Source organism: Sparus aurata, chromosome 18 (genome assembly GCF_900880675.1).
Source record: "Sparus aurata chromosome 18, fSpaAur1.1, whole genome shotgun sequence".
NCBI classification, from domain to species: Eukaryota; Metazoa; Chordata; class Actinopteri; order Spariformes; family Sparidae; genus Sparus; species Sparus aurata.
This window is the reverse complement of record NC_044204.1, coordinates 31,023,163-31,049,221: the sequence shown is the minus strand read 5'-3', so window position 1 is coordinate 31,049,221 and position 26,059 is coordinate 31,023,163. Positions and strand designations below refer to the sequence as shown.

The following is a 26,059-nucleotide window of genomic DNA, read 5'->3' as shown; positions in this document are numbered from 1 at the left end:
AATCCGCTGATCCCCATCTCTCCGTTCTTTTCACCGAAGCTCTTTCTGTCTTTCTTTCACGTCACCTTTTTGTGTGAGCGCTTTCTGCCTTTGTGTGCCTCCGTGTGCATACGGTCTTTCCGTCGGTAGTTAAAGGGAATGCATGCGTAATGATTCATAAGGCAGCCAGTAGGATTTATCCACTAATAGATCTCCTGGGAGATAACCTAATCCCCCAACAATATCTCCTTATCATATTACAGGTGAACTACGTACAGAATGGGCTTCTCTATCCACAAATGAATACTAAGCCCTATACTTACCTTTAAGCTTATTAGATTTGATCTGAAACAGAGCAGTATCAAGTATTCTCCCCGATGCAAGGGCTGATCAGAGATAATAATCCTGTCTGAGATTAGTTTTAATTTCACAGTCTACCAATTGCCGTGACTTTATGTAAAACAATGTATGGTTTTTTGTTTTGTTTTTTTGTTTTCCCGAAGCTGTAACATTTCAAAAAAGATTCATGAAAGAGCTCACATAGAGCTCATTACAATCACAGAAGTAGATCCCGGAACTGGAGACTTACCACATACTCCAGGACAGTAAATACACTGTGTAATCTGTTCATTGAGTGCTTTTGTCATCCACAGAGATCACACGAGGGAGCTTGTCAGTGGCAAATGAAAGTTAGACTTCTTTTCAAGGTGCGGATTGGAGATTAGTCGTAGGGCTCATCTCCATCTTTCTGTCCGCTTTCACAGAGATGATACGATTTGCAAAAAGATGAGGCGCCCCCCGTTTTCTCTCTCTCTCTCTCTCTCTCTCACCCATCTATTACTTCCTTGTCCTCACTCTCTCATGTTACCCATCCCCTTTCTTCTCTTTATCCCTTTCTCTCAGATTGACTAAGCTCCAAAGTGGGTTGCTAACTCTTTTCAGGATTCCAAGAGGAAGAGATTATATAAGTGAGTAGATATTCTGAACAGAGCTCAGAGTGGCTTTGTGTTGCCACACAGACTCTGGGGACCAGTCACTAGAATTTTTGGTCGGGCTGCTCGAGTACAGCGAAAAATTCCAATCACGATTGTTTTGGCCAGTACTGAGATCCCGATTATTATTATTACAACCGTCCCTTTAACTGAGGGAAATATAATTTGGCTCAAAAAAGAGGCGTAAGAGTGATTGTCTGATAACTTACGTAACATATGATACAATCTTTTTATCGTATGATGTGTATTATAATGTGTTTCTTGAGGAGGTTTGTGAAATGTGAAATAGAATTGCTGAAATATGACAACTCATCCTCCAAACGCCATTTACCGTAACTGCAGGAAGAAGACGTGTATCAAAATCCAAGCAGTGGCCTTTTTTTTTTTTTTTTGCAAACCTGACCATCGTGGGGAAAGGAAACAGGAGGGGCACTGGATTTATAACGCACGACAAAGCCAGAGCACCGTTGTGAAAGAAAAAGCTTCAGAACAGGCGTTACAAGCCAAAATCAGAATGAAAATAAGGATTGAAATTAATCGCCTAGCCCTAATACTTTATGTTACTCTCCATCTGAGAATTTTCTCATGTCAACTCTTCGAGATTAGCGGTGCTACTTGTTGACACAAATAGGAGACTAAGATATTGCAGTTGTAAATTCAAGACAATTCAAAATTTAACACAATAATGAATTGCTGAATTAAAAGTCTCAGGGAGTTGTTGCAGAAGATCATCATTACATTGTAACTTCCTTAAAAAGAACATTATGTACAGGATTCAATCTGCGCACCAGACTGATGCAATGATCATAATGTGTTTTACTTCATCTCTTACAAACAATCAAGCTCTCCATCCAAAGCCCTTCATCATGCTCCCGTACGATATGTGTTACGGCCTACATTCCCTTTGTTGTGTTGACGCGGCTACCGTCTCATCTAGACGTCGGTCTCGCTAATTGGCCCTGAGTAGAGGGAGGGACCGTACCCTCCTCTGCTGTTCTGCACTCATCTGGAGTTCATTTATTTAAGTCTGCACGTGTTACTCAATAGTGTTCAAAAATCACTAGCCAATAGGGGAAGGGAGACATCACGGTCAATTAGGCGCTTAATGAGAGATCACAGATGGATTAACGTATTTTCTCTGAGATTGACTTTTTTTCAGTCTATTATCACGGCATATTGTAGTGGAGACACATGATACCCCTCAAAGCTGCGAGAGAGGAAGTACAAACCGCGTCTTTTGTCTTTTAAGGTCAACATGACATACAGTTCATTTGGAAAGTAAAGACATAGTTATTTAATGTGTAAACTATATGTATATTATGACATTCAGGACTGCAAGTTTAGGATGTAATTTTTAATTTGAAAGCGCTGTGAAACCCTGAGCAAAGGTTCCCCTGTGGAATCTGGAACTGGACGGTTACACCGTTTCAGGTCTCTGAAAATTAACAAATAATCCGAGAAGCACAACCTGCTCTTTAGATGATGCTCACTGCTTATATGCATGACTTTTTTAGGGGTCACAAGCCAAAAATGGTAAGGAACCACCGGGTTAGAGAGGAGGACTTAAATTACAGAAATATTCATGTAGGAAACCCTGTGTGCTTCTATCTCTGTACATTGTTTGACACAGTCAGCAGGGGAATCTACACGCTTCTACCTGCAGAGTCCCTCCAGCTGCATGGGATTACAGCGTATAAACAGGTGCTGTGCTTTCAGCCATGTTTATTTACAGAGCACACCACCAGTTCCTATCCGTCTCACTTGTAATAGTCTTTAATTTAGGACATTGAATCTAGGTTTCCTTTGAAATGCAGCTTTGGAATTGTGCCAGCGTCATCTCGCGCTGCTTAATTCCCTGTTTCACGTTCTCAGATAATGACAGGATTCTGTATTGACTGTCGAAACTGCTCTTATTTCAGCTCTTGTTTCATTACACGGAGTCGGCGTGCGTTCGATAGGTCGCTACACAAGTTTGATTCATGATTGTTCCCCCACTGCTTGCTATTAGTGCAGCATCAAAGCTAGACTTGGTAAACACATTTGCATTTTAATGACTGATATAGATTGTTCTCCTGCTCGATACCACCATCAACACACAGCCCGCCCCCCGCCCACGTAGACAGAGGGTGGGCTGTGTTTAGTCTAGTTTAAACACCTCACACCAATGTGACTCACGTGCAGTGCTGCAAGTGACAGCAAGAATGCATGATCGCACAAGGATGCTTTTATTTTGAAGGGGCAGCATGGTGGCCTACCAACTCCGCCAGGTTTCAGGGAACAACAGGCCAAGAATGTGAAAGTCTGGATCTGGTAATTAAGAAAATAACTGGGTTAATGTGTCCACATTGTGGAATGGCGCAGTCGCTGTTAATGAAGAGAGGCTGAGTGGTTGAAAACGACATCTCACGGCACAAATGGATGCCATCAGGACAGCAATCAGCCAATGACGAGAGAGTGTGCGTGAGGAGGAAGCTCACTCTTGTTTCCCCAACTCACGTTTTCTTCCCGTGCCACCTGCAGAGGATGGTGCTACCCATTAAGTAGAGTTTGCCTCTGTGGGCATGTAATCTGATGCAAATTAGAGCGACAGACTGCCAAATGAGTGCAGCGATGGTGCTATGGAGCGGTTGTCGCAGGTAACACAGCCAACATACCTGTAATGCCGAGGTGTTGCACGCGTGTTACGCCGATACCTCGCCTGGTAAGAGATTCGGTGAAACTGACGAGTCCCTACTCTGATTTTCAATGTCACTGAGTGCCAGTTTCCAAGAAAAGACTCCGCACCGCAGCAATGAACGGATGCCGTGTTTGCAAAGGAGGTGTTCGGGGCCTCGGTGTTTGGCGTTTCCACCAACACCACTATCACCGTTAACTGTTAGAGAGAGCCTCTCCAAATATGTGCTCGGAGAACAGTCCATGAAAGCTTCCTCCTCGAGGCGCAAGACAAAAAAGACAAATAAGTAAGTTAAATGTCTATTTGCTCTTCCCTTGTCTACCCTTCCTTCTCACACTCCTTTTGTCCGGGTTGTGATGACATTTATGTCTTGCAGTATTTTTGAAGGAGGACGGTTTCTGTATCAGAGCCGAGATAATGTGAGCAAATGTTTTCAGCAGTGGTTCATTCACTGCTCAGATCCTGTTCTTTGATGTGTACAAAGCCTCCCAAACCCCTTTTTTTTTCCCTATGTCACCCATCGACAGCCAATCCAGCCAATAACAATGATTTTCACCGATAGCGCTATGTTTCCATAGAGAGAAGAAAATATAATTGGCTGAAGAAAGTGAAGTTTAAATGCAGGGGTTCTTGTTTCAATAAAAGAACTGCCTCTTTTTTTTTGTTACATTACTGACAGAACTGTTGTCACTTCACAATAGTAGACAGGCTGGAGGCTCTAATTTATCTGTTTCGCTGTGTTTTCCTTCCCACACTAGAAGGGGAAGGAGGCTATAACAGGGCCCAGCTCCACAGGGGAGAGTTGTGTTTAGTGGTGGCATTGATTTTATAAAAGGTTGCGCAGTGGGGAAGCTAGGTAGGCCTGTCAACCCTCGCTCTCACCAAAGCACGTCACTCCGTCAAGCTAATTGTGCCCCCTCTGTAATCTCAAAACCCAAAGGCAGACACAGTATGCAAACATATGTCCACAATTTCCCACTTTTAAACGCGTGGCTATCATCCTTTCACGTGAAAAAGCCAATTTTCTAACAACAAACTGTTGTTAATGCTTCATAAATGTTCTGCTGCTGTCTGTGGAATGTTCTTTGGGAACACTTTACTTATATTAGGGTTAGATATTACCTATTAATTACTTACTTATTAGCATGCATATATGTTGCATATTGGCTCTGTATGAGTTATTATAAAGCGTCTGTTAATGACTTATTCTGCTTGACCATATTCTACTACTTTTTATTGAAGGCCATATTGATAAAAACATTTTTGTCAATAAATAATCAACGGTAGTGTCAAACCATTAGGAATGTTAGCTAGCTAGCTATTATCAATGTAAGCATTAGCTCGTGTTAGCAAAGTTAACGTTCGGTAGCTAGGGCTTGCGATGCCCCACCACTTGAGGGGTAGATGATTGGAACAATTGGTGTTGAGGCATGAATGCAGTGGAAGAGGGGAGGTGGAATGCCGCATTTGTTGACTGAATGTTATCAGTAAAACGTTTTACTGAGCATTTTCCCTCAATAACCTCAATAATGCATCAGCAAAACCTGTGTGAGTTAATAAGGGTTAAATCAAGAGTGCATTGTAATAATAACAAACTTTATATATCTAGCACTGTTCAAATCAGAGTTTACAAAGTGCTTTCGACAATCATGCGAAAGCAGGAAACTCAGTCAAGCCAAACACAAGAAAGTCTATTCTGAGCCGAGTTAAAACAAGAAGGCAGAACACAAAATGTAAAAACACAAAAAGTCTAACTGAGTTGTTACAAGTTAAATGAATAAAAGTAATATAACAGGCAAAATCACAGAAAAAGAACAGAGCGAGGAGAAAGAGAAGAATCACTAAATGAATAAAATAGAAATAGATTAATTAAAAAAAAGTGAATGCAAAAATGTTTTACTTAGTTTGCTCCTTAGTTATGAGAAAGACCTCACTTTAGAATGAAGAACGTTGGTTATTGGAGACTATTAACAGTTTTGTGTTGTGTTACGTAAGGGATAATGCCCGACGAGGTGTCCATAAACAGAAGTTAATGGACACCTCGAAGGGCATTATCCCGCTTATACCATGGTCACTTGCCAAAGAAAAGATTCGGACCATTAATTTACATTTTCATGCGTTTTACACTCAAAATATAAAGTTTTTCACAAGCCATAACTTAGTTTCCCTGGTAACGCCTGAGGGTTTGACTAATACCTGGAACAATCATTACTCTCCCGTAAGATTCTTATGCAACGGAAGCGTTGTTCACTCCTCCAGTAAATAGGACGGACCATAGATACGACTTGGCAACTGGAGATATTCTAGTCCGCTCAGCGATGAGCCAGAAAGCTAACGCTATGCTAGCAGGATTCAAAGTCAATAACATTGCATACAGTTGACAAACAGTAAATATAATTTGACAGTATGCTAGCTAACACGATTAGCTAACTAACCAGTCATGTCATTGTCCCCAAATCAATAGCAAGATTTTCACGAACAAATGACCGGCCGTGTGTAACGTTACTGTGGCCGCAGCCTGAAGTAGAGAGTTGAACAGCGTATTCGCGTAGCAGTTAGTTTAGAGGGGAAGTGAACTTTCTGCAGCTTGTGTGTTACAGTCGCCACCCTGTGGCGCTCAGAGGATAAGACACTGAAGGACTGACGGACTGCACTCAGTGCTGGAAATAACATATTAAGATTTGATACGCCAGCTAGCGCATTAATTTACAGCGGTGAACAGTCAATTTGACTGGAACTACTTAGTAGATGTCCATATATCAGGGGTTAATGGACACCCTGCAGCCAATCAGAATCGAGTATTCCCCCAGACCATGGTATAAATAAGAGTATACTGGCATGCTGAGCGGAGCAAGATTTCGATTCATGCAAAAGCTTCCTTTGTTACTGTCAGTTAGCAGTTATTAGGAGGTTATCAGGGAAAGCTCTCAATCAATGACCTTGTAGTTATAGAATACGGAGAATACGCAGAATAAGTTGTTAAGTATTAAAGTGCTGTACAATGACCGTCAACAGCCAGTGTGCTAGAAATATGTGTGCTAGTAAGCAACTTGTTAATGATTCATGTGTCTTCCCCAGTAGAAAGGGCTGTGGTTGTTTGTTCTTTGAAAACGAGAATCAGCTGTCAGGTGGGCAGTGTTCAGTTCAGCCTTTTCTCACCAATTTTTCTCCTCAAAGCGGCAATCGACACGGTGCTCTGCAAGTAGAATGAACGCGGTCGAGGTGAGCGTTAAGGTCGCGAGACAGACAGAATGACAGATTTGCATACTTTGTTTGACGGCTACTTCTGTGCGGTTCCTCGGCTCTCTGCCGGTCAGCGCCGGGAGGACTGAGAAAGTAACGGGCTACAGAGAGCAGAAATAAGATATGAGAGGGGTCAGAGAGATGAAGACAATAAGGGAGAGGAGAGACTCGGCGAGTAGGAGATGAACTGACAATGAATGTACTTTTATTTTTTACAGGTTGGAGGACACGCGCACACATAGCTAGAGGCAGTTCATCAAGTGCCTGTCAGTTCTCTCTCCCTCCGTCTTCTTCTGTTTTAAGAGGGGAGTCTTGTCAGGGTCAGGTGTGGAGATAACCCAACTTGGACTAAAAAACATCCACCACCGCCGCTCCACTGAACTCAGAACTTTTTTAGTTGCTGCTCCCAGTTGTAGCTGAGCTGCACCGTCAGATCTATTTGCAAAGACTGAGGTGAAAATGCGGTTTATGATGCCTTCACGACGGGATGATTCGGAGACTTTGTGTATCCTTTTTTCATTTTTTTTTGCCCTGTGTTGCTGTTTATATGCATGCGTGTGTTTGCATAAACACGTCCGACAAACACATGGAAGACAGCTGCTACACACATCTATTATTCCACAAACAAATGAATTGGAAGTGCCAGTTTTCTGTCACTCATTAGGCGCTAATCATTGGCAAATCCACTTGCCTTCCAGCGAGTACATCTTACTGTATCCCCCTGTCAGCTTCTCTTTTTTTTCCCCCTCTCATGACACCCAGCTTTTTTTTTGTGTGTGTGTGTGTTTTTCTTTTTTTTTTTTTTCTGACTGGCGAGTCACGCAAAAGCTTCCAGCCCCCCCACCCCCCCTGCCGAGCCACATGACAAAAAAACTCTTGGGGAGATCATTTCATCTTACTCTTGATTGCCAGATAATTATCAGTTAATTATTTAGAGCCTTAAATTAATTTGCTAAAAATAGTCTCTGTGCCTCTGTGTTGCCATTGGAGACGGCTCCATTATTCCTTCCTCCCCAGCCTGCATCTCTCCTTCTCTAGCCGGCTTTGACAGCTACTACTGCCACTCATGTTTGACTGTAATCTAATAAAGTAGGACATTGTCCTTTTGTATTTAAAGCAACCCAATTTAGGTCTAATGCTTCAACGCTGTTTGTTTGGATTGCTCTGCCTTGTGTTCGCCCGTGCCTTTCTCTGCCAGTTGTGAGCTGGCTGCAATTTACAACATGTCAGTCACGGAGCGCTGCGGTCCAACACCAGTGAACTGAGCTTATGATTGCAGATGGAAGAGTTGAGAGTGAATTCAGCCAGCACAGATGATGCACTTTTCACGAGTGTGATGAGTATCATCGGAGTAAAACGTGTTAATATTCGTACTCATGATAAAGAATCCTCATCGGGTAGCTGACTGAAGTTTATCCGTTCAAGTTTATAAAAAACAATGTACACAACGATTCCACACATGGTTCTCTGAGCCTTTTGATCAGAAGCATTAATCTGAAGTTTAATTCTGAGGCGGTTCTGCAAATAGTTTTCTAATAAATAATAAATTGAGCAACTTTTGATCAACCCGTATCAATGTCAGGCATAAAATAAGTACTCTCAGATATCGCTACCCACTTCCAGTTAAAGCTCGGCCCGATTATACAGATTCAACTGCAGACGGTTTGCTCGGCTGAACAAGTGTACTGTTTTTTTTTACAACCCTGTTTCCAAAAAGGTCAGGAAGTTGTGTATAATGTAAATTCAGACGGACTGCGATCATTTGCAAACAAACTGTGTTTCTGAACATCGCTCCATACTCGCTTGTGATGGACTGAGCCAATCATGGATGCCCCTTTCGTAACGCAGCCATGGTGCCGTCACCTGTTAACAATGGACCTGTTCACCTGTGGAACGTTCCAAACGGGAGTTTTTGGAACTCAACTTGTTTTTTACAACTCCCCCAGTCTTTCGGAACATGTTGCTGTCAGCATATATAAGCATACATGTGCAACAATCGCTGAAGTTGATGATGTGAAACATATATCACATATCTTTTCTTTATCCATGTGTTGCAGAGCACACACATTCCAAACTGTTTTGGAACTGGTGCTGTTTAAGTCCAGATATATAAGGCAAACTTTGTTTAGTAACATCCACTCTCCTCTGCCCGCGAGTGGTTTTTGTCCAGCGATAACTTTACCTGTGCTCTACAACACTCTTTAGTGGATAGCATCTTCTTTTTTACTTCTAACTCCACTCTTTGGACACTTCATTAGGCTGAAAGTGTTCTGAACAAAGAAATGTGCTGTAAGTGGTCTTATAATGGGATTCATTGGCTTAAAGAATCGAAATTTACCCCTTCTTTTTTTTTTTTTCCCTTGCCTCGCTCACACACACACACACACACACGAGCGTGCGCTGACACACACAAACACACACGCACTGAACCAGGGGCCAAACAGTCTGACCTGCTGAATGGGTTTGTGCTGTGGTAATGATAAGGCTATTGAATGGAGCTGTACTCTGTCACGCTAGCTGCTGGGCCAGTGGTCGCACTGAAGGAATCGGATCAATATGGTCTCTCTCTCCCTCTTTCTCCCTCCCTGTCCCTCTCTCTGCGTCTCCGTGTCTGTCTCTTTTCCAGCCCGTCTTTTATCAATCCCTCCGCCGTTCTTTCTTCATCTCAGCCTTTTTAGCACTGTGGCGCAATTACGTAAATCTTCGCAAATCCAACGTGAATCTTCGCTGCTGCTGTTTTGTGCGGGGAATTGAGAGCTCTCAGTGTCGGTAAATCAGAGCCGCTGCCCTAAACGGCCTTTCCTTTAGCACAAAGGTTGATTATCATCATTTAAATAAATAAGTGAAATAATGGCGATATCGATTTTCATTTCATTTGAGCGTTTTTTAATGATCTGTGCATGAAAACACGCTAGCCGACCACCTAGATGTCGGATTACTTTCGTTTTCTCACACTCACATATCCGATTGATTTGAATAAATCAGTCTTTTGTTGAGGATGGTGGAAATAATATTCTCCGTATCTAGCTGCGAACCCTTGCCCCCTCATGCCCGTATTAGAACAACGCTTGATTTGATTGTTTGTCGAGTTATTTACAGCATGCCAATGCAATTTACATAATATCAAGAAATACAAGTATAGTCTGCATTCTGTTCCATTGAGCAGCGCTGTGGACTGCAACAGTCCAGCATGGAGGTTTGAGATTCCACCGGCGTTGAGAACATCCCCCGGCAGTCTGGAGGCTCACATCAAAGGCAGCCCAACATGATGTCCATTTGCAAAACCGCACTGACTGTCTTGATTACCAGGCTGTTCAGAAGGCATGCGTTAAGTGGCCACCTAAGAGCTCCCATTTCCAGCTTTATGCACGGTGATCACACGAAGAAGATGTAATCTGGACATGGTGCGCGCAAACCCGGGTCAAATAGCACTTAAATAATTCCCAGGCATTCGTTGAAAGCTTGCCCCGGAGTGGCAGATTGTAAGGAAAATGTTTACCGCGTTACGATAATTCGGGCATTTGTGATTCGTCAGTCATGGAGAAGTACTTTGCTCTAATCTGTTTCTCGAAGCATTTTCTAAGGATTGTTTTACTCTTCTTGAAACCCAAACCGAGAGTGGAATGAAAAGCTGTAGTCGTGAGCCTTATTTTAAGATTGTATGTGTAATGTTTCGGCTTTACCACATTTTAATGACGAGTGAATGTAAGAAAGAACAGCTCCGACGCAGGCGTTGGAAAAAAAAAACCCAAAAGCAGCAGGTTAGTGCCATGTTTGTGTTTGTTTTTATATCCTGAATGGCGTTTTATGTTCATCCTGCCCTCAACACCATAAACTCAATCCAATGTGAGCTGACAACTGATAAAAAAAAAACAAAAAAAAAAACTCAAATACATTTAGGGCAGCAACAGAAAGACAATGTCCTGATTGACGATTAACTCAAAATCTGCACAGAACGTTCAACGCATTTCCACTTTAACATCTCACCAAGTACGGCCATAATACACCTACAGTATTTATGATCTGGTGGGAAACAGGAAGGGCAATGAGTGTGCATGTCCGTGTGAGAGTGAGTTTGCAAACCCCTTTGTCGGAGGCAGATAAGGACGGTTAAAACAAAGAGACAGAAACACAGCACGAAACATAAAAAGTGTGGACCGGCAATTGTGATTCATCACTGTCACCATTGCGTAGAGCAACATAGACATGGCATGTGCAGGGAAACGAGTCTATACTGTGCGTCCCACACAGTCTTTGTACTCCCTCAGCAAGCAAAGCCAGACAAGTCTTTTAAATTGATCCTACTGCAAAAGAAATATCCAACTTTCCTCCGCTATAGGAGGACAGCAGCGTGATGTGTTTGTATTTTCATATATTATCTAGGAATGAGACAAGCCAGGTCAGAAAAGTAGGGCAATGTAAATGAGACACAATGCAGCGTCAACAGCCTGAATTGTGTCTGGCGTTAAAGCTGGCAGTGTTGATAAAGCTGTACTGTATATTACAGGGAGGCATGATATGGATTTTTTTTTTTTGTCAGCCAATATATGGCTGACAATTATATATCATTTTTTTATCTTTAAAATAAGTTCCTCGTCTGTGTTTTTTTATGTACGCCTGAGGATAGGAAAGGCTAAGATGTCGTGTGAAAGGGTGGATTAATCCAGAAGATTTGTGGAACACATATTGCGTAATAATCGAGTCGTCCTTCTCAGAAAGTTGGGGATGCGTCGGCAGCTACGGCAACATGTTTGGCTCTCAAATCTACATCGTATGGCCCGGCCATCTTCTTCCTCCTCCTCCTCCTTATTCTATTTCTACTTATTCTACTACTTCTACTTCTACTTCTGCTTCTACTTCTACTTCTTGGTGGATTGCAAACCAACTTTTGATATACAAACCTACCGTTAAGTTCAGTGAAAGCATTTTGGCTTAAAGAAGACGACTATGCTAATTTCCAGGTCAATAATTTTATTTTGGGTTACTACTAGACCGGGTTCACAGACAGGAGCAGTGTATACTTTGGCAGAGAGGAGCTCACGTTGGCGCAGCTCTGAGCTTTTTAACTTTCAAGGCCTTTTACATGCACATGAACCCATATAACATACTGAAATGAAGAAGCATTAGTGGATAAAGAGCCAGTAATATAGATTTCCCTAATATGATGCCAGTATTTTATCGGTGTATCATGCAGCCTTTGTATGTTCTTTCAGTATTCAAAGGTGTGCAGTTAATGCGTCTAAACACGACTTAACACATCAATTAAAAGCACGTTTGACTGTGAGAGGAAAATATTAAATGTATTCTCCTACCACATTCAATCAGCTCTCCTTGTGCTGATGGAGAGGGGGGTAGTTGGATTCATTGAAGACCAAATCGATGAATGCACAACACCGGGTTACACCAGCATCAAAGATTAATTATTAAAGATTTTCCGAATAATACATCTCAGAACATGTACTTATCTGCACTCCACAGTGTATAAAACAGCCATCCAATTAGATTCTCATTGGATGTTAAGCTGTGCAACATTGTTTACAAGCTTGCACCTGTCTGTGAAATGACAGCCGCGAGTTTCCGCCTGTGTTTTATTTATTTATTTATTTTTTTTTGCACATACTTGTCTCTTCAAGGGGCATCTCGCGAGCCATTGTAACGCTGAGGCACGGATTGATGTTTTTACCGATTAGATCAGCGTCGGGGGGGGAAGCAAAAGACTTGACCTTTCACAGTTTGACAAGTATGAACATTGTAAACACAGTGGATTTGCACTGTCATGTTTCCACTCTGTGAAAAATTACGCAGAGACGCGCCGGCCTCGGGGCGTCGATGTGGCATGTGAGCGCTTTGGATGAGGATGAAGGGATGACAGCAACCATAAAAGGTTATCGAAAAAAGCAAAAAAACGCGTGTGTGTTTGCATGCGTGTCAGTAATCTTAATGGGGACATGTTGTGTTCACATACACTCACTCACCAGCACCATTATAGTGGACACCAAATCATTTTTTTTTTTCTTTTTCCCAGCACTCTCTCCCCTTTTTTTAATAGCCTATCCATGATTCAACAGGTCATTCCCTTGGACCTAATCCCCTCATATCTAATTTATACGGTCTCTTTTCTTTTATCAGATGTAGTCATTACACCCACCAGTCCCGCCCCTCGTCGGGTTGTTCCAACACCAGCTGGGCGCTGTAAGTGGAGGGCTTTGAATGCTTAAGCAGACGCAACCTTCCTTCGCTACACGTATAAATATTTCAGACACAGACGGGCAGAATAAATTGACAGTAAAATTGACTTAAAACCCGGCCTTTAATTTCAAGAGAAAAAGGATGTAGGAGCTGTAGGGGAGATGATGGAGAGGAGTGCTGGGGGAGAAAAGGTTATGACCCCCGTGTCAAGTGGCAGTATAATTCACAGAGGCTGTGATGTGTGAAAAAGCAGCCCTCACAGTCATTAAATATATATGTATATGCTGTCTGTGTGTTTCAATAAGACTGATGCGCAATATTCACATTGTAAATATGTATGTATATATAAAAGATATAGTTAAAATGTATGTAACGTACGACAGGTCTTTAAGATTCTGACTGCAAAGCGACTTGAGGAAGAGTCGGAGCTTTTAGTGAGACGCTGAGAACATTGAAGGTGAAGAGGTGAAGGCAGAGTCTGATCACTGCAGCAGCACGCTGAAGTATTACATTAATTACATTTTGTGAAGGGGAGGGAGATGGCATCGAATAATCACCACCCTGTTGGCACCTTCTGTAATCCAACAGAGAGACAGAGGGAGAGGCGAGGGGGAAAGAGTGTGTGTGTGTGTGTGTGTGTGTGTGTGTGTGTGTGTGTGTGTGTGTGTGTGTGTGTGTGTGTGTGTGCGTGCGAGCGCGCACAGTGACAAAGACGGATCAACGGGATAGAGTTTTGCGATGGCACACCGTTGATTTTCATCCAAGGTGTTGTTTTGATTACTTTGGACAAAGTCCAGCAATTTTCAGAGAGCATTGTTTCACCAAGGCATTCAGTTTGGTAGAGATTTAATTATTTGCACCATGTGAAATGAACCTGACTCGAATGCTTTATTCTTGCGCACAACAAACAGGCTCCCATTTCACATGAGCTGAGATTTGAGGAAGCCTAAAAAACCCATTCTCTCTTGTTCTCTTAAGTATTTTGTCTTTTTTTTTTTTGTATCCAGGGAGATGTTTAATCACTTAGAAAATTAAGGTTGGCTGTATTTTGCAAAGACATTTGACAGCTATTGCGTCTGTAAGGGATGATCCTGCAGTTTCCCTCATTGAGCACGGCTGCCGCAGGACTCTGGACACAAAACAATGTTGGCCAGTCTATTGGTCAGTCAGTGTGTCTGCCCACTTTCATCCGGAATGAAATATCTCAACAAATATTGGATGGATGGCAATGAAAGTCGATGCAGCCATTCATGTTTTCCACCAAACATTCATGGTTCCAAGGCGGTCAGTTCTAAAGACTTGGTGGTTCCCTGTCACTTCCTGGAGCCCCAAAATGAGGTTGACAATTTTGGATTTGAGTGAATTGTTTTGTGAACTAGTGGGTGATTGACTTTTTATTAATCTAATTTGCAAAAATCAACCTGTTAACATTTCCATTGTGAGAATATTAAGTTGCTAACATGACTATTTAGCTACACTTTAGGTTTTGGGGTTTTTTTTGCGCTGTTAGCATACAGTAGGTGATAGACTTTTGTTTCCCATCAATCGATAGTTTAACTGTGTGTGTGTGTGTGTGTGTGTGTGGTCATTTCTTATTTCACTATCGTAACTCCTTTACTCAGAAACTATCTTGTCTGCTCTACTTGCTGTGCCTTTAGTTCACTTTCAGTGTGGCAGTGTTTCCTGCACAATGCAACAATGTCCAATGTAAACATGTGTGATGCAACTTTTCACTTTTGTTGTAGTGCTAGCTAGTCAGTGTGTTCAAGGGCGCAGGATTCAAAGAGTTAGTAGTTCAGTACCCTAAGCCCATGTACGTTACGACATCAAGAGACACTGTAGCTAAACACATGGAAAAGCACTTTGCGCTTAAAGTCAAGGACAGACTAGTCTTTCCTCAGGTAACTGATTTTCATTTGGTCGCCCATTGCTGTAACTTCCAAGAGAGTGCCAGAGACGGAGGAAGGAATGGTGAACAACACTGAACATTCCTGCCTGAGTCATGAAGATAACATTTCAGCTGGCAGTGTTGGTTGCTTACCAGTGATGACTGCATCTCCCACGATCTCACGCTACTTGCGTATTTTCTTGTGTTTTGACTGAGATGCCATTTATGAACATTTATCATAAATTCTCCGTAAACGAAATCAAAGCCTTCCGTTCAGTACATTCAGATACGTGTCAGTGATTTGGAACTGTACACATATAGTATACTGCCTCTTTTAAAATTTTGGCAACGCCTCCCTTCTTCCAGCGCTCCATCTCACCCCCCCCCCCCCCCCCCCCCCCCCCCCCGCGCAACCCTCCGTCCACCTCAGCACGAGGTCACATCCCAATTTCCCAGAACTGGCTGCTCTGCTAATTCCCTCTGAGAGCCCCGGTGTCCGTGCCATGGCCCAAACTCAGGACGCTGTCAGCCTCTTTCCCGCTCGCCCTGCAGACCTACCTCTGCCTGTATCACTACACACAACAGAACAGTCCTGTCGTCCTCACTTAGGAACGTGGCTTACTGTGTGGAGAAGAATACCATAGTGTTGGCCAACAGTGGAAAAGATCACTGTTGACTCAGCAACACAGTTTTAATGAAGCTTTGCATTTGTCCTCACTTAGTCTCCTTTATCATTCTATCTGTATGGAGTTGAGAAAAAGTGATGCTAGCAAAAAAAACTTTTTAAATAAAAGAAAACAAACTTTTAAAGTAAAAAATAAAAAGATTTAAATAAAAGAAGAAGGCGGCCAACACAAAGAATTTTAGATTTTATTATAAAAAAAAAGTCAAATAAGAGCTGTTGCATTCATACATACATAGATTTGAGTTGCTAGAATTACTTTGTATATCCAATATTCTGTGTTCTCTCGCTGTCTCACTCGGTGCCCTGCCACTGCACTCCATTCCTTCATCCCTCTCTCATCCCGCTCTCGCTCTCAACATGATGGGTTGTGTCCAGTCAGTGGGCAGCTTTGGTGTAATTTGGCCCACAGGGGCTGTTGGCAGGAGGTGTGGGGATAAAGGGAGCAGGGATGGTGGGGTTTGGAGAAAAGCAGGCTTAGTGTGGGGCCTTGGATGGAGGGGCCAGCATGCACGGGAAAAAAGCATTAAATAAACATTAATGCAACTAGGTTACAGGAGATTTATTAAGGAGGCTTTTCGGGCCCCCACTGTAGGGTTTTATGCAGCACTTTAATAACTCTCTCATGCACACAGGTAAACAAACCAGGTAATTTATTGCCATCCTCATAGGTGGCCATTGTGAAGACTGTTTTAACTCTGTTTTTTGGCTCATAAATGGATTTCTCTCCTCTTTCTCTGGGTTTTTTTTATCGTGGAATTGAATGGAGTCTTGCTACAAAAAAGCTTCTTCTGCTCCTTTTTTTTTTATTTTTTCATTTTGCACATCTAGGGTAAGTCTGACTTGGATATGATTTTGATGTCACTTTGTGGTGTTAAAAATGAGCGCCCTTAATCGCAGCTTACTGATGTTAAATGTACCCTCTCTGGCACGTCAAACACACAGATAAAAAGTGACTGATTAAACACAGTAATGAGGACACTGTGGCAGGACAAAGAACTAATTCTAGATTTTTACAAGGACAGGCTGGGTTTTGGCAACAACAGGAGATTTGAGAGAGAGAGAGAATTACAAAAACATGAACTGGCAGAGCGCTGCCATTGACATCACATTTCACATCTGACATTGTCTTTGTAAATCAGCACTGTCAGATATGACGCTGTCAGAAACTGGAGTTGTGTGAGCCAAGCCTTAGTGTGATATGTTCAGTGAACTAAAATTGTTTATCCGAGCACTGTGACAGCTTCAGTTACTGAGTGTGTTTACGTGCCCTCTAGTATCCCGATGATGATCCCGTTTTTTTTTTTTGGAGTCTTCTGTTTATGTTTGGCACCTGTAAAAACGTCATCTCCTGGTTTCAGAAATCTGGATAAGTCCTCATCCCAGTTTTGAGACAACTGGATATGCCACCTGGAGTACTTCAGTGGAGACCAGGATGATGTGGCATGTAATGAAATGTGTGTTTGTGAGCGCACAGAGCAGCAGTCGAGACGGTGAGAGATCAAGACACACCTGCGGCTAGATGATCACAAACCCGGTTAGCGTTATGATCATGTATACGGGGGCTTGATTAAAAACACCTTTTTTTCACGTTCCAAGTAAACACCATAACCAAAAATGATCAAAAATCGGGTAGCTCTTAAAAAATACAGTATACTGACGTCCACTTAAACGCACTCCTTGAAATCTTACTGTACACCAAAGAATCTTTGTCGGTCTGCATGTATCTCGGGAACCATTCCTCCGATCTACTTCACATTTGGCTGGTTGCCATCTGGGGCACTCGACACACTGAATGTTAATAAATGTTGAGTAAACAGCGAACACCGCTCTGTGCCCGAATGGTGACGTGGCTTCAGTTCTCTGTCTTCGTGGTTCTACAGACTAAAGCGCTCTGACGTGACCTCATGGGGAAGCAGACGTAAACAAATTAGAGGTTAGCTTGGTGTATCGAGGAAAGACAAAAGCAGGAGGTTAAGTATGATGAGCGGGGTGACACGGTCAACGCGTGTTTTCTATTTTTTTCAGTGAGACGTGGAGCTGAGATTTTACGTTTCTGTCCACAGTAGTATGCTAGCAAACGTTAGCCTCGAGGGCTACAGTGTTTGCCGTTGCTTGGCAGCACCATCGGCTGCTCTGGGATGCTTGTGTCGTAGGTTTTCGGGGTCCAGCTCAGAAAGTACGGATACACTGATCCAGATTTTGAACTGTAAATATCAAACCTGTTTGATATGAGCAGTTCCGGAGGCTTAAGACTGGATCTCTTCACTCTTCACATTACCAGATAACCTGTGCCAAACAGTGTGTGTGCTGAACAGCTACTGCAGTAGTACTTAAAAAAAAAAGCCATTCCTGTGCAGAAGTTAAAGGAAGACAAGGCGCAGAACTATAAAATGCCTGTATTTGCAAAATTAAGTGTTCTAATCTGGTCATTAGCATAAAATCCAGTAAGCACTCCACAGATATCTTTTTGTAGCATCCGCGCTTGCAACATTAAGCCCTGCAGCCTTGGTGCAATTGTCTTTCTCTGCGTTGGTGAGGTTCAGCGCACAGGAAGTGCAGGCGGTAGCACATCTCCGAGGACGGCTAGAGGAGAAGAGCAGAGACTGACAAACAGAGTCGGGGCGACCAAAGGCTGCACGATGCTTTACCTTGAGACCCATCGCCTCTGCTCCCTGCTCTGCTTCAAGCCCGAGCGACGTGAATAACAGACACGGCTCAGACAGCAGACTTGTGAAAGTTCACTCCGAGTAGGAGAGAGAGAAACAGGAGTTCTTGTTTGAGTGAGAGAATTTAATGGAGAGAATATCAAGGGGAAATGTAGAAAGAGAATAATAAAGGGGAATGTGTTGAAAGAAAGAGAACGTGGTAGACAGGAAGAAAGGAGAAAGAAGTAGAAAAAAAGAGGATTTATCTTTGGAGAAGGAGAGACAATAAAGACTACAATAACTGTGAGAAAGGAAGGGAAAGAAAAGAATAACGGACAGTCTGACAGAGAGACAGAACATGGGTGTGTGAGTGTGTGCTCACGACTATATATATATATATATACGTGTGTGTGGGGGTTTGGGTGTGTTCTTCCTGTTCGTTCTGCGTCTGCATGTGTGTTTGATGAAGGCTCTACCGTACCGGTTGTGTTGCTGCAGGATAATGTGTGTCAGGCTCCATCAATATGACACGTCTTTGATGTGGAAATACAAGGAGCAAAAGCCCAGCCAGCCTCAGTCCGGTCCCCAGCGGGACACATCTACCACTGTGCATGTGCATACATGTGTGTTTGAGTGTGTGTGACTGGGAGAGAATGAGAGAGAGAGAGACAGAGAGCGAGATGGGGAGAAACAGAAAATACAGAGAGCCACAAGCCACAACAAGCACCGAAAGTAACCACTGCCTCAATGTTTTTTAACTACCCGTCTACGAGGGAGGCAACAGTTTGTGGCCCGAACATTTCCTGCGCTAAAGGCACCGCGGACTCTGCTGCTAAGCGGAAACAATATTGCGCCTAAGTGCCGATAATGAGTAGAAAAATAACATGTCTTTTCACTACTAGATTGACGAGTTGATATTTGGCTTGCCGCTTTTTTTTTTTTTTGGCATGAACCTGTTGATGATCCTTGTGCCCATTGTTCGGTTCAGTGTTATGAATATGGATGCTTTTCATGATTTCACAATTATCTCTTTATCCTTTGGAGTCCGTTTTTCCATTCTGACCAATTAGGCATTGTTGCAAGGGTGCATTTCAAATGAAGCTCAGTCTAGCACTCAGAACCGGCTGCGATCGTGTTTTTTTTTGGGGGGGGGGGCGAGGCACTGAAGTTCTCTTTCACTAATAAATGACACTGCACCATATGGCGTTGTTCATGGCAGATTGGTCCCCAGAAAGGGATTTTTTTTTTTTTTTTTATATATATCTGTACAGGGATCATTTTGAGACGTTGAGATTTTCGAGACACAAATACTGTACAGCTCTGTCTGGAGTTTGGACGTTTGAAAAGATATCTTTCTTTGGCTAACTTTTACTTTTACATCCATCCGCCGGCCCCCCGAGTCTTCGCACACAAGTGCAGTGAGGGGGAGGCGGACAAAAAAGAAGAGATAAAGGCAGCCTGACAGAAGCAAGGGGGGGATAAATCAGGTCCAGGCAGAGGAGGAGATAGAGACAGGGAAGAGGAAAGACAGAAAGATGAGTCCATCCATCGAGCCCTCGTGTGTGGGCTCGCTGCTAACCTGGACTGCGCCATCGCTGCTGCGTTTTGGTAAACACTAGCTTCCAGGGAGGAAATCCAACCAGCCTACCCTTTTCAGTGCTTTTATTCCCCCCCCCCCCCGCCCTCCACCAGCGACATGAAAAGGCCCTTCACACACATGCACTGCGTATGTACAGAAAGAGCGCAGATACATCACTCACATGCACTCACATGTGAATGTTTTATTTATATACACATGTGGAACAACAGTGCGCGTTCATAACGTGCATAGGGACACAGAGAAATCCCCGGACCTCAACATGGAAGTCCAACAAGATGACAGAACAAACACACAGGACACAAACGGCATTGTGGAAGAAAAAAAAACAGCGGCGTTCACACGATCGCTCGCAAAGAACATCTTGATTGAACTGTTTAGCCCTCGACAGTCGCAGACCACCAGCCTGTGTATGTTGCCAAGGCGACTGCTTATGGGCACTAATTGCTTATAACTGTACTGATGACGCAGAGAGCAAGAAGCTGCAGCCTTAGCAGTTCGCAAAATCATGTCGAGGCAAAGTACAATTTGGATCAGACCTCTCTGTGTCGCAGCACCAAGTTAGTTATTAATTTAACACGGGGAACACATCAGAATAAGATGCACAGATCAGACACAATTAATTAGAAGAATACATTTGTGTTCATCCTGATTTATGGTTATTATTAAAAACATTATGTCATGTCTGGCTGTACGAATCCCTCCACTGAACAGCCATTCAGAATTACACACATGGAACCACAGATACTAAATGGAAAAATTGCATTTACATACATTTGCACAGAAGTAAAATATTATGTATTTAAAAGGGTATAAGTGCATTTACTGTGTATTGAAAAGGCGCCTAAGTGTGCATGAGTCCAAAACACAGACATTAGCTGAGTTTCCATCAGCTTGCTTTTGCATGCAAGTAAAAGAATAGATAAGATTGATGAAAACAGCAAACTTTCAATTTCAATTTTTGCTCACTTGAGTTGTTTCTTTGCCTTTATGCACTTAATTGCCGATGAATAGTAAATGGCCAAGGCGAAAAGTTTGGATTCTTATTCTTCATTTTCGCTGGGGATCATTGTCGGCTGGCAAACAGCTAATTTTGTTTTGATTTATGATTTGCTACTTCTATTTTCTTGTAGTCTGTTTATTCCAGCCATGCATAACTAACCTGCACTGCCAGCTTCTGGTACAACGACTCGCTGCATAGCCTAGTTGATCCACACCGGTCGATTTTTCTGTGTTTCTTTTTTGGGGGAGATTTCAAAAGTTTGCCTACAGTTTGCTCTGACAGTAAGATTGGAACATGTATTTTTAAACTAGAGGAAATATATTGTTTTCTGTTCTTGGTCTGGCTATTTTTTAAGAAGTAAGTTTTTCCTGTGCAATAAGGAATTGTTAGTGAAACAATTACAGGTGTGTTCCCTTTGTTTTTGTCCTGAGCTAAAGTGGTAGCAAATCCAGTCAAAGCTTCAACTTGTTTTTTTTTAATCTTTCTGATCCTCTGGCTGCTCAAGTTTGTTGCTCTGTTGAACATACTTTAAGCAAGTCGGCACGTCTCCGGATCTCAGAAATGACTGGTATTACAGTGTTATCATAACCAATAGAACTGATGGACAGAGCTATTGGAATAAAACCAAAGTTGTTTTAATGTAATTCCACATTATAGTGATTATCTTTGAGCCATTCCGGATATTATGGCTATAAAAACTACAGCCTCTAAAAAAAGGATGATCAAAATGATTGAAGACACAGCAGGTGGACGCCGGTGCCGATGCACTGAGACAGCTGCTGGTGGCGCTTACACCGTCGGATCTTTTCCTCCTCGTCTTTGTCTGCAGGCATGCAAACAAGTTGTACAATGCGTGCGTCCCGCGTGGAGTCGCATCCTCCTCATCCCCACCCAGCGCATGTGAGTCTCGGGGAGTGTCCAGGCGCAGTCTCCATGAGGTCAGTGGCTGCTGCGATAATGCTTAACTGATGCCGGCTGTCAATAGCCATTCACCAGGAGAAAAGTGCTCCGCCTGTTCAGTAAATTACACAGTGCAACGTGAGCTGTGAGGTTCAAAACAACCTGACCCCACTGTTGTTGGGAGAAACAATAGAACAATGACTGCAATCAGCTTTTCCAGCAACCATCTGTGTCATGCCGCTGACTACAAAACACCTTTCCATTACTCCGGGGCTGCAGCTATTAGCTCACCGTGCCATCGACTCCAAAGTGAGTTGGAGAGGTTATTGTAATGGCACATTATATTGTCTCTGACCCTTCTTCATCCAGTGTTTTGTTTTGCCGACCTTGACCGAGGTGGGCTTTTTGAACGCTATGAAGCTACTGAAGTGATCATTTCTCACAGTGCCCTGTTTTTTTTTTCCCCACAGGTGAACATATTTGCGAGGTGTCATAATGGTGCTCATTACAGTAGCTTCTAAATATGTTTTATCCATCCATGTGTGAGACATGTTTTTCAAAATGTTTCCCTTAACCCCTTCCTTCTCACGGCTTCTGCAAGCATGCCCGGGAGCAGTACGAAAAACTGTCCACGATGCACAAGAACATGCAAAAGCTCTACGAGAGCATCGGCAGCTACTTCTCCTTTGACCCCCAAGTAGTCAGCGTGGAGGATTTTTTCGGAGAACTGGCCAACTTCCGCATCCTCTTCATGGTGAGTATAGAGTTTATGCCGCTGTGTGCATGTACATGAAGAGTCTCGTCTTTACTGTTTCTTCAAAGTAGACACATATACACACACACACACACGCACGCACAGGGACTGACAGAAGCCACCACCCACACATGCACACACACTGCACACACTTTCGCTCGCTCACACACATCGGGTGTTCAAAGACACCCAATGTGTTACGAAACAAGAACAGAAGTTATGTGTTAATCACGCGCGCGTTTTCATCAAACTTTCAGTGCGTTCTGCTCGGTGGTGAGAGCGAGCGCAAACATTATAGCGTTACAATCACAGGTTTTAACTAAACCCCCCATCGACTCGTAAAAAAGAAAAAAAGAATGCCCTTAGCTTTCAAACTCCACACCTCCAGTTCTTAACTCTGGCTGGCTGTAAAAAAAGAATACCAAAAAAAAAAAAACGTGGCCCCGAGGTGAGTTAACCCTGAAAATGTTGCTTTGACACTATCAGGGTTATTTTCCTCGCACAGTTAGGTAAGACACATTTTATTCAGCCATTCGGCCGCTAGTTTCAGTTCCGGGGGTGATCTTCACTTTTCCACATCATAAAAATGCCGGAAAGTTTTTAGGTTTGTTAGAGTGCAACATTTCCTCCTGGCCACTTATTTTGGTCTTTGTATTCCCTCGGTTGGCCCTGACACGCTTTCAATCTTTCTTTTAAGTTCTTGCACTGTTCCTCTGCAAAGAATGAAACCGAGCTCACCCGCTGTGCGATTTCCTTCCATATGTCATCTTTTAGTAGGTCATAATGCCACTGTGTCTGCCAGAGATGTTTCTTCCATTATCGCCGACATAACCTCCTTTTTTTTTTCCTTTTTTTTTTTTTTTTTGGTCAGGGAACTCTTCACTTTCATCAGCACCATCTTGGTCTCAGTAACACTAAGTCCCCCTATTTCATAATGTATGAATGGTATATCGATATGTTATAAGTTACCCTTCTTCTGGGTAAAAATGGTGCTCGAGAAGTGTTTTTTTTTTTTTTTAATTGGCGCTGTTACTCAAAGTATTTTGGGTCCAGTCAACATGCTGGTTCTGGCATGTGCTTTAAATCTCAAAAGATAGCATATGCAAATATATTCACAACATTTCCCAATTGAGACACTTTGTTTTTTCTTAAAACACATCCAGTGAATACGGTAAACGTGTTCATTATGTTATAGATTTTATGGACAGCAATTTCAGAAGGCTTTGCACTACAGCGGGGGGCAACCTTAAACACAAACAAACTTTTTTAACTCCCCAGACTCCCAAAGAAAATCACTCAATTTTGTGAGCTGTTGCGTTGGGAGAAACTTTATCAACTTTGTGAAACGCTGTCTATGTCAAATTCTCAGTTACGTGGGCCTTCTTGTGAATTTGGCATATGTTTACATTAAGTACCTTATTCCTTTGTGTAAAAAACCTCTGTGTGCATCTGATCACAAGTAGTCACTCTGTCTCTCCCTGCATCACACCCCTGGTTGCTGCATCCATGCCTACATACAGTACACTGTTCTGTAAATCCAAATGGGGCAACAGAAAATGAGTCATGGCATTTACCTGAGCACACAGCGTCAGACGCTTAAATCTGCAGAACCTAACTTATCTTTTTAAGACAGGATACTTGTGAACTTTTCCCTCTTTTATAAGTAGTGACTGGGGGCTGTGAGAAGAAGCCAAAGTTATAAAACAGATTAGAATATATTATATCAGAATATATTATTTGAAAGTAGAAATGCTGAGAATAGGGGAATGCGTAATGTCAGTGTCTTGCTGATAAAAGAGGCTCGGGCAAGCTTCTTAACCTGTTAAACGGGAGTTTCATTAGTTTGCGGCTGCGTGTGTGTGTGTGTGTGTGTGTGTGCATGCAATGTCACCGCGGGGCATTGCAGATCTTACTGGATTTTGTTGCCGTTAATGAGCCTAGAGAGGAGGTTAAGATTTTAAGACTTAATGAAAGAGCGCTTTACTTCCCACCTGAGAGTATGAAATAATTTTGTGTACGTCTGGAAAAAAAAAAAGTTTGTGTAGAATGTGTAATATTTCCTTCAGCTGAAATTAAAGTGCATTTTCAATGGACAAAAAGGAAGCTAAACACTCTATTCCGTATGTTGACCCTCACATTCTAATATGTTAAAAAGAAATATGTGTCCATCACAGAAGAAAGAGCATACGCGAGTGAGAAGAGTGAGAAGAGTGAGAGTAAAAAAATTAAAAATTCCTTCTGCCTCATGCTGGCGTTATGATTGCAGTGATAGCGGCAAATAAAGCACACAGGTCAAAGCAGATGAGTCGTTGAGGAGTTGAGTTCGAAATGAATGGCGGAGAAAACATCGCGGCAGAACAAAGCGAGCGTTTCTTTAATTCCCGGAAAAACACATCTTAAACCGTGTCAAGAGTCCTTGCTTTTTCCACCTTCTGCAGTCGATCCATCTTTCTTTTGCCCCCATCCTCCCCCCCCCCAAAAAAAAATCCCGGTGTCAGGACGATGACATGGTGTCCAGGAGGCACGCTCGCAGTCTTCACAATCCATTAACGTGAATGACAAAGTCTCCTTGTCTGAATCCTTCTCCCCCTCTCTACTCTGATCCCCATCTGAAACCGACTTTTCATTCCCGCTGATCAAAGTGCACCAGCACACAACGCAACGCTCCCCCAAGGATTCCAGAGTTGCATATCTCTAAAAGAGGCATCCACCCAAGAAAATAAATTATTCTCTCAAGCAAATAGCTGCGTATGAATATTTTATTACTGATTTAAACTTTCCTGCTATGGATAAGGGGGAGGAGAGTGAGTGGGATAAAGTGTTGTGGTGTGGTTGAAAATCGGCAGGGGGGGGGGGGGGGGCTGGTTATAAGTTAATGTATTCATATAAAAACAATCCTTTAATCACCACATTCTTCAGATATTATTTATAGTTTTTGGCTCTTCGGTTTGCTGACAGGAAGGCTAATCCCATCTGCTTGCAGAGCGCAAGGAATCAATGCTTGTTTCCACTCGAATGTTGTTTTTATTTTCTTACCCTGTGAAAACAACTGAGCTGGCTCCTTCGCAGCTTCCTCCTCAGCTTTTTCTTGTCAGGGAAGGTTTTTTGTTTTGGTTTTTTTTTTTGAGGGGGGGGGGAAGATGTCTGCTAGTTATTTATCTTTGACGAAGTCGACCCACATTAACCGTCGCTGATTTCGTTCCGAATGGCAAATCTTAGCGAAACGCTCCGGCGCTCTGGCAGCTAATAATTTAAAAGAAGAGCCCTGAATTTAACTTCTTGATATGCGCAGTGTGCCGCAGACTTTTTATTTCAATATTGTGACATTGAGTTGTTTGTCTCAGACAAAACATCTTCGCTAACTTCCCTCTGTTGCGTCGCCCTTTGTAATGCATTCACAGCACAAAGCATCTGCAGTATTAAAGAATTCCATTGCAATACAGTCACCCTAAATTGCTTTTACTAAAAAGCAAGGGCTTAATGCACCCGACCGACATGAGGCATTTGAGT

At 42.7% G+C, this 26,059-nt stretch overlaps 1 protein-coding gene across 3 annotated transcripts in view; it reads left to right on the top strand.

Moving 5' to 3' along the window:
• Positions 1 to 26,059, top strand: part of diaph2 (diaphanous-related formin 2) — a 395,371-nt gene that overhangs the window by 300,747 nt on the left and 68,565 nt on the right. For all 3 annotated transcript variants that reach the window (XM_030396391.1, XM_030396392.1, XM_030396393.1), the window contains one exon: positions 22,385 to 22,549. In XM_030396391.1, coding sequence (XP_030252251.1) covers positions 22,385 to 22,549 — 165 coding nt within the window. The remainder of the gene's footprint in view (positions 1 to 22,384; positions 22,550 to 26,059) is intronic.